At 45.8% G+C, this 8,909-nt stretch overlaps 1 protein-coding gene across 1 annotated transcript in view; it reads left to right on the forward strand.

The window, feature by feature from the left end:
* Positions 1-714: 714 nt before the first annotated feature.
* The window catches only part of HARBI1 (harbinger transposase derived 1), a 14,282-nt gene continuing 6,087 nt past the window's right edge, over positions 715-8,909 (forward strand). The window contains exon 1 of the mRNA XM_008065357.2: positions 715-1,522. Coding sequence (XP_008063548.1) covers positions 853-1,522 — 670 coding nt within the window. The 5' untranslated portion in view covers positions 715-852. The remainder of the gene's footprint in view (positions 1,523-8,909) is intronic.

Consider the following 8,909-nt stretch of genomic DNA (forward strand, 5'->3'; position numbering starts at 1 on the left):
AGGGGGGGGTGGCGGGCCTTGGCTGACTTTGAGTGGCCGGCGCAGTCAGACTTCGCTATCCATTTTTAAGGCGCCTTTAAAAAGTTGCGGAGTCGCCTCCGAGACGTGGCTCTGCCAGCCTCTAGCTCCCTACTTCGAACCTGTCTGATCTTCCCTACTTCCTAGCCCTCAGCCTCACGATTTGGAGGTGTGAGGCGGAGGGGAAAGCCTGTCATTACAGTACACAGAGTACGCCCACCAGACGGGATCGTGGACTATTTTTTTTGTCCCCCTCCTTTCTTGTTAGACTGGTTTGAGCACCCCCACATCTGTCCGGTACTTATCAGGTGGAACCAGAGGGCTCTGGATAATGAAACCCGTGACTAATCCTTACTCAGGATATTTATGACTTATGTCACCCGCTTCGTGGTCTGTGGAGTTAGGAATAGACCTTTTTACCTTGTAAATAATTACACCATCACCTCCATTAATCTTTTGCTGTTCTCAGTTGGAATGCCACCTATTAAAGGAACCATCAAGATTGAATTCCCATTATCCTTCAGACCAGAGCAAGCTTGTCGTACAGTCATGAGTTAGTGGAGAAGATCCCAAAGTTACAAATACAACACCTTTTGTCTCAACAAAAGGGAAATTTGCAGAAAAGGAGCTGTTGTGGCCTTTGAGGCACTTTAAAGTCTTTGGTAGGTGTCTAATGTTTTTTCTTTTAACTTCTGCAGAGAGAAGATTATAAATGCCAGATGGTTAACTGCTGAATTCTGATACGTTCTTAAATACCTTCTTGAAAGAATAACAACTTCATTGGGAAGAATTCAGAAAATGTAGCAGAGAGGAGGGACAGCATTCACATTTACCATGGCTATACCAATAACAGTACTCGACTGTGATCTCTTGCTATATGGCCGAGGTCACCGGACATTGGACCGTTTTAAACTGGATGATGTGACTGATGAATACTTGATGTCTATGTATGGGTTTCCTCGACAGTTCATTTATTACTTGGTGGAGCTCCTAGGGGCGAGTCTTTCTAGACCTACTCAGCGATCCAGGGCTATTAGCCCAGAAACACAGATCCTTGCAGCACTGGGATTTTATACTTCAGGTTCCTTCCAGACTCGGATGGGAGATGCTATTGGAATCAGTCAGGCCTCTATGAGTCGATGTGTTGCCAATGTCACTGAAGCACTTGTGGAAAGGGCACCCCAGTTTATTCACTTTCCAGCTGATGAAGCCTCCATGCAGGTTCTAAAGGATGAATTCTATGGGTTGGCAGGGATGCCAGGGGTGATGGGGGTGGTTGACTGTATCCATGTGGCAATCAAGGCACCAAATGCTGAAGACCTGTCCTATGTGAACCGCAAGGGTCTACATTCTTTAAACTGCCTGATGGTGTGTGACATCAGAGGGGCCCTAATGACTGTGGAGACACACTGGCCAGGCAGCCTACAGGATTATGCTGTGCTGCAGCAGTCTTCTCTCAGTAGTCATTTTGAAGCCGGGATGCACAAAGATAGCTGGCTTCTTGGTAAGTTTACAGGTGCAAATTTTCATTTTGTAGGTATAGAAAAATTATGCTGGGTGCGGTGGCTCATGCCTATAATCCCAGCACTCTGGGAGGCCAAGGTGAGAGGATTGCCTGAGCCCAGAGATTTGAGACCAGCCTGGGCAATTTGGCGAGACCTCATCTCTACAATAAATTTTTAAAAATTAGCTGGACATGGGGGCGCAGGCCTGTAGTTCCAGCAACTTGGAAAGCTGAAGCAAAAGGATCGCCTGAGTCCAGCAGATCGAGGCTGCGGTGGCTGGGAGCGTGCGACTGCCCTCCAGCCTGGGTGACCGAATGAGACTCCAACTCAAAAAAAGAAAGAAAGAAAAATTATGTAGCAGAGTAGAGTGAAATTGGGCAGTCTGTATATCTAAGTCTCAGTTCTGTCACTTTTTTATGAGACCTCAGGTGAGAACTTCTCAACTTTAATCTTTTATTGTTTTTGTTATTTTGGTTTTTTTTTGAGTTGGAATCTCACTCTGTCGCCCAGACTGGAATGCAGTGGCCACTCCCGGACACTGCAGCCTCCACCTACTGGGCTTCAGTGATCCTTCCACCTCAGCCTTCCAAGTAGCTGGAACTACAGGCGCACGCTACCACGCCCGGCTAATTTTTGATTTATTGTAGAGATGAGGTCTCGCCAAGCCAAGTTTCCCAGGCGGGTCTCGAGCCCGCGGGATCAGGCAATCCACTCACTTCAGCCTCCCAAAGCGCGGAATTACAGCCTGAGCCACCGAGCCCGGCTTCAACTTTAATCTTTTAAAAGGCATTTATTAAATATTTAAAGGCATTTATTAAAATTTAAAAACAGGCCGGGCTCAGTGGCTCAGCCTGTAATCCCAGCACTTTGGGAGGCCGAGGTGAGTGGATTGCCTGAGCCCACAGGTTGGAGACCTGCCTGGGCAACTTGGTGAGACCTTATTTCTACAATAAATCCAAAATTAGCCAGGCGTGGTAGCACATGCCTGTAGTTCCAGCTACTTGGAAGGCTGAGGCGGAAGAATCGCCAGAACCCAGCGGGTCGAGGCTGCGGTGGCTGGGAGCGGCCACTGCACTCCAGTCTGGGGGACAGAGTGAGACTCCAATCAAAAAAAAAAAAAAAAGCTGGGCTCAGTGGCTCAGCCTGTAATCCCACGCCTTGGGAGTAAGGTGAGTGAATTGCCTGAGCCCGCGGTTCGAGACCCGGCTGGGCAAGTTGGTGAGACCTCATCTCTACAATAAATCAAAAAATTAGCCGGGCGTGGTAACGCACCTGTAGTTCCAGATAATTGGAAGACTGAGGCGGAAGGATGGCCGGAACCCAGCAGGTCGAGGCTGTGGTGGCCGGGAGCGGCCACTGCACTCCAGTCTGGGCAACAGAGACTCCAACTCAAAAAAAACCAAAAACAAACATTATTTGATAACATTTAACCCAGGTCTTCCACTTCTACTTTTAACTTTTTTTTTTTAATTTGGTAGCTGCCTGTACTAAAAATAGTTAAGAATCTCCCAAGAATTTATCTTAGAGGTTCATACATATGCAAAATGAAATTGCCCACAAGAATTTGCAATGCAAACAATAGCAACAACAGAAACAACCCTACAAAAACAATCCTCTTAAATACAACTAAAACACTCATCAGTACTTTACAGAACTGGTTAAATATTGTACATCCATACAGTTGAGTCTTAATTTTTATCATCTGTAAAATGATGAAAATAACAATAGCAGCAGAAATATCTATCGTGAGGATTAGGTCATGTATATGAAAATACACTATAAAATACTATACAAATAACCTAACGTAAAATGTTTTTGCCATTGGTGATTATCACCATGATATCTGTATGAAAATGATAGTGGAGAGTGCATTTACACAGTTCTTGTAGGAATTCCCAGATCTGCCCCAGTTCCATTGAAAAGCCTGACTTATCATAGGAGCCATATCATATGAGTAGGATAATAATCCATTCAATAGCAAGCAGTGTGAATCACGTGAGGGTACAGCTGTGAGGAATATAGTTAAGTGATAAAACCCTTGGGCCTGGCAGCTTAGTTTTTTGTTTTTGTTTTTGTTTTGAGTCAGAGTCTCACGCTGTCAACAGAGCTGGAGTGCAGGGACATGATCACTGCTCGCCACAGCCTCAACTCCCTGGACTCCAGTAATTCTCTCACCTCAGCCTCTCAATTAGCTGGGACTACAGGCATGCACCACGTCACCTGGATAAATTTTTTGGTCTATTGTAAAGACGACATCTCACTATGTTGTCGAGGCTGTTCTCGAAATAATGGGCTCAAGCCTCCCACCTTTGCTTCCCAAAGTGCTAAAATTACAGGTGTGAGCCACTGCATTTACCTACTTTGTTTTTTAAAGTGCTACTCTTTTATTTTGTTTTGTTTTGAGTTGGAGTCTCACTCTGTCGCCCAGACTGAAGTGCAGTGGCCGCTCCCGGCCACCGCAGCCTTGACCTGCTGGGCTCCCGCAATCTTTCCACCTCAGCCTTACAAGTAGCCGGAATTACAAACATGCGCTACCACACCCGGCTGATTGTTTTTTTTATTTATTGTAGAGATGAGGTCTTGCTGCCCAGGCGGGTCTTGAACCTGCGGGCTCAGGCAGTCCACTCATCTCAGCCTCCCAAAGGCGCGGGATTACAGGCTGAGCCACTGAGCCCGGCGTTTTTTTTTTTTTTTTTTTTGAGTTGGAGTCTCACTCCATCACCCAGGCTGGAGTGCAGTGACACACTCACAGCCGTCCCAGCGTTGACCTGGTGGGCTCCAGCGATCCTTCTGCCTCAGCCTTTCAAGTAGCCAGAACTACAGGTGCATGCTACCACACCTGGCTAATTTTTTGATTTATTGTAGAAACAGGTCTCACCAAGTTGCCTGGGCTGGTCTCAAACACCGGGGCTCAGGCAATCCACTCTTCTTGTCCTCTCAAAGTGCTGGAATTACAGGCTGAGTCACCGAGCCCAGGCTTAAGTGTTACTCTTAAGTGAACATGGGGACAAGGGTTATCTTATATGCAGCATATGATGAGAGATGAAAAAGTACATTAAGCATTGGAATGCCTCTTTTTTCTTTTCTTTTTCTTTTTTTGAGATGGAGTCTCACTATGTTGTCAAATTCCTGTACTCAAGCAATCTTGTAGCCTTGGCCTCCCAATTAGCTGGGACTATAGGCATGCACCACTGCACCCAGCTAATAAAGACCACTAGTCATATTTACACTGCACACGGTCATGGCAGAGTGTTTAGCATGTAGTAGACACTCAGGAAAACTTCTAACTTTTTTTTTAAATCAATATTTTTTATTATGGTTTTGTGGGGTACAGTTAAGGGTTAGGTGTACAATTACGTTTCATCAGGCACCCTGTTGATAAGAGGTGTTTCCCCTTCCCCAGACAGATATTTGCTACTGTTAATCCCATCCCCTCCCCCCCCAACATGTTTACTGGCACTTTATTTTTTTATTTTTGAGTTGGAGTCTCACTCTGTTGCCCACGCTGGAGTTTGGTGGCACACTCACAGCCACCACAGCCTCCACCTACTGGGCTCAAGTGATCTTCTGCCTCAATCTTCCAAGTAGCTGGAACCACAGGCAAGTGCCACCATGCCTGGCTGACTTTTTTATTTCTTGTAGAGACGAGGTCTCGCCATGTTGCTCAGGCTGGTCTCAAACCCCTGAGCTCAGGCAATCCTCTCGCCTCCGCCTCCCAAAGTGCTGGGATTACAGGTATAAGCTACCACACCCGGCTCAATTTACTGACACTTTAAAGAGAAATTTCCCCTGTTCTCAGTGGGCAAAGACTGCTGTCACACTGATAGGTTCAGAGCTGCCAGGGTACCACGTGTAATATCTTGGAACTTATTTATTTTCTTGGTTTGTTGCTTTTATTTTTATTTTTAAAATTTTTTTGAGTCAGAGTCTCACTCTGTCACCCAGGCTGGAATGCAGTGGCGTGCTCACGTCCACTGCAGCCCTGACTGCTGGGCTCAAGTGATCCTTTTACCTCAGCCTTCCAAGTAGCTGGAACTACAGGTGCACACCACCACTCTCAGCTAATTTTTTGATTTATTGTAGAGACAATGTCTTGCCAAGTTGCCCAGTCTGGTCTTGAACCCCTGGGCTCAGGAAATTCTCTCGCCTCAGCCTCCCAAAGTACTGGGATTACAGGCATGACCCACCACACCCACCTGGGTTGTTGCTTTTATATACCATTTGAGTACACTACCTTCTCTCTACTGGACCTTTATCTTTTTTGTTTTGTTTTGTTTTGTTATGTTCTGTTGCCCAGACTGGAGTGCAGTGGCTGCTCCCGGCCACCGCAGCCTCAACCTGCTGGGTCTCTGGTGATCCTTCCACCTCAGCCTTCCAAGTAGCTGGAACTACCACAGGCGCGTGCTACCACACCTGGCTAATTTTTTTGATTTATTGTAGAGATGAGGTCACACCAAGTTGCCCAGGTGGGTCTTGAACCCACAGGCTCAGGCAATCCACTCATCTCAGCCTCCCAAAGCATGGGATTTCAGGCTGAGCCACGGAGCCCGGCTGGACCTTTATCTTAATCACACTTTGTGCCTACTTTGAACTTTTAAATTTCATTTTCACAGAACTCACACCAAAAAATATAGGAAAGTCTGTTTTCTTCTTCCATAGTTTCAGGAGTGTATGAATTTCCAGCTAATTTCTTAAGAATCTTATGAATCTTTTCACTTTGGTTCTCTACCTATAAAGCCAGCTAAAACTTATTGAGCACTTAAAATCTGTCAAACAATGTTGTAAGCATCTTGCATGGATTATATCACTTAATGCTTATAAAACTCCTAAGAGTTCAGGCTCGGTGGCTCAGCCTGTAATCCTGGCACTTTGGGATGCCAAGGCGAGTGGATTGCCTGAGCCCACGGCTACAAAACCTGCCTGGACAACTTGGCAAGACCGTGTCTCTACAATAAGTGAAAAAAAAAGAAAAATTAACCAGGCATGGTCGCACGCACCTGTAGTTCTGGCTACTTGGAAGGCTGAGGAGGAAGAATCGCCGGAGCCCAGCAGGTAGATGCTGGGGTGGCTGTGAGTGTGCACTACACTCCAGCCTGGGCGACAGAGTAAGACTCCAACTCAAAAAAAAAAAAACTTCTAAGAGTTCAATATTCTTACAAAAGAGGAAACTGCCGGGCTCAGTGGCTCAGTCTGTAATCCCAGCACTTTGGGAGGCCGAGGTGAGTGGACTGCCTGAGCGCGCGGGTTCAAGACCCGCCTGGGAAACTTGGTGAGACCTCATCTCTACAATAAATCAAAAATTAGCCAGGTGTGGTAGCGTGCACCTGTAGTTTCAGCTACTTGGAAGGCTGAGGCAGAAGGATTGCCAGAGCCCAGCAGATTGAGGCTGCAGTGGCCAGGAGCGGCCACTGCACTCCAGTCTGGATGACAGAGTGAGACTCCAACTCAAAAAAGAAAAACAAAAGAGGAAACTGATACACAGAATATTTAAGGTATTTATAAGTTTTTAAACCAGGCCATTTTTTTGTTAAGCACTGGCTACTTCATGTGTTCACTGACCTATGGCCAGGCTATGTTTTCCTAAGCTTTGGCCCCCACCCCTACCTTGGGGAGGCAAATCTCCTCTCTTTCTCTCTCTAATTTGCTTTCTAAATAAACTATATTTTCGAATCTAAAAAAAAGTTTTTAAACCAGATCATATGAGTAATTACTCAATTTAGCAAATATTCCTTTTGTTAAGAACTTCAAGGTCAGGCCATTGCCTCACTAAGCTATCATGTGACCATGTGCTCTTTGAGCTATGGCTGCTGCCATGCTTCCTGACTTTGACCTCCTCTTCTACCTTGGGGAGGTGAATTTCCTATTCCTGTCTCTCTAATTTAATTTCTAAATAAACTATATTTTCTAATCTAAAAAAAAATGATTTTAAGGTCAGCCTTGGCACAGTGGTTATGCCTATAATCCCAGCACTTTGGGAGGCCAAGGTGAGAGGATTACACCTGAGCCCAAGGGATTGTGACCAGCCTGGGCAACTTGGTGAGACCTCATCTCTACAATAAATCAAAAAATTAGCCGGACATAAGATGGCTTGTGACTGTAATCCCAGCACTATGGGAGACCGATGTGAGAGGATTGTGTGAGTCTGTGGGTTCGAGACCATCCTGGACAACTTGATGAGACCTCATCTCTACAATAAATAAAAAAATTAGCCAGGCATGGTGATGTGTTTCTGCAATTCCAGCTACTTGGAAAGCTGAGGCAGAAGGATCACCTGAGCCCAGCAGGTTGAGGCTGCAGTGGCTGAGAGCATGCCACTGCCCTCCAGCCTGAGTGACAGAGTGAGACTCCAACTAAAAAAAAAAATTCAAAAAATTAACTGAGCATGGTGGCGCATGTCTGTAGATTCTGCTACTTGGAAGACTAAGGAGGGAGAATCGCCTGAGCCCAGCAAGTTGAGGATGCAGTGGCCATGAGCGTGCCACTACACTCCAACCCAAGTGACAGACTGACTCAAAAAAAGCCAAACTTGAAGGTCATGTGGGAGGTAGTAGTTTTCTTTTTCTTCACACTTTGGGACCCCAGATTCAGTTGGATTTATTGCCTTAATTTTTTGGGCTGGGTATGGTGGCTCACGCCTGTAATCCCAATACTTTGGGAGACTGAGTTGTGAGGATTGTTTGAGGCCAAGGGTTCAAGTGGCCAATGTTGCAAGATCCTGTCTATAAATTTTTTACGAATTATTTTTAAAAGTATTTTTGAAGTTGAGGTGGAAGGATCCCCTGAGCCTGAGAGCTCAAGGCTGTGGTGAACCGTGAGCATGCCATTACACTCCAACTTGGGCAACAGAATGAGACTCCAACTCAAAAGAAAAAAGAAAAGAAATATTATTGGCTGGGCTCGGTGGCTCAGCCTGTAATCCCAGCGCGTTGGGAGGCCGAGGTAAGTGGATTGCCTGAGCCCGCGGGTTCAAGACCCTCCTGGGCAACTTGGCGAGACCTCATCTCTACAATAAATCAAAATTTAGCCAGGCGTGGTAGCGCGCACCTGTAGTTTCAGCTACTTGGAAGGCTGCAGCGGAAGGATCACCAGAACCCAGCAGGTCGAGGCTGCGGTAGTCGGGAGCGGCCACTGCATTCCAGTCTGAGTAACAGAGTGAGACTCCAACTCAAAATAAATAAATAAAAAATAAAAATTTTAATAAACATTGTTTTTTGCATTGTTTACGGGGCATAGTTGAAAATCAATAAAAATTCTGTCAAACCTTTATATACTTTTCTGAACCCCTCTCTTCAGAAAGAAGTGGGAGAGCTGGATATTGCAACAATATTTGTTTTTTTTTTTTTTGAGTTGGTGTCTCACTCGGTCACCCAGACTGGAGTGCAGTGG

This window comes from Carlito syrichta, unplaced genomic scaffold (assembly GCF_000164805.1).
Source record: "Carlito syrichta isolate Samal-C Ts95f unplaced genomic scaffold, Tarsius_syrichta-2.0.1 Scaffold308253, whole genome shotgun sequence".
Taxonomy (NCBI): Eukaryota; Metazoa; Chordata; class Mammalia; order Primates; family Tarsiidae; genus Carlito; species Carlito syrichta.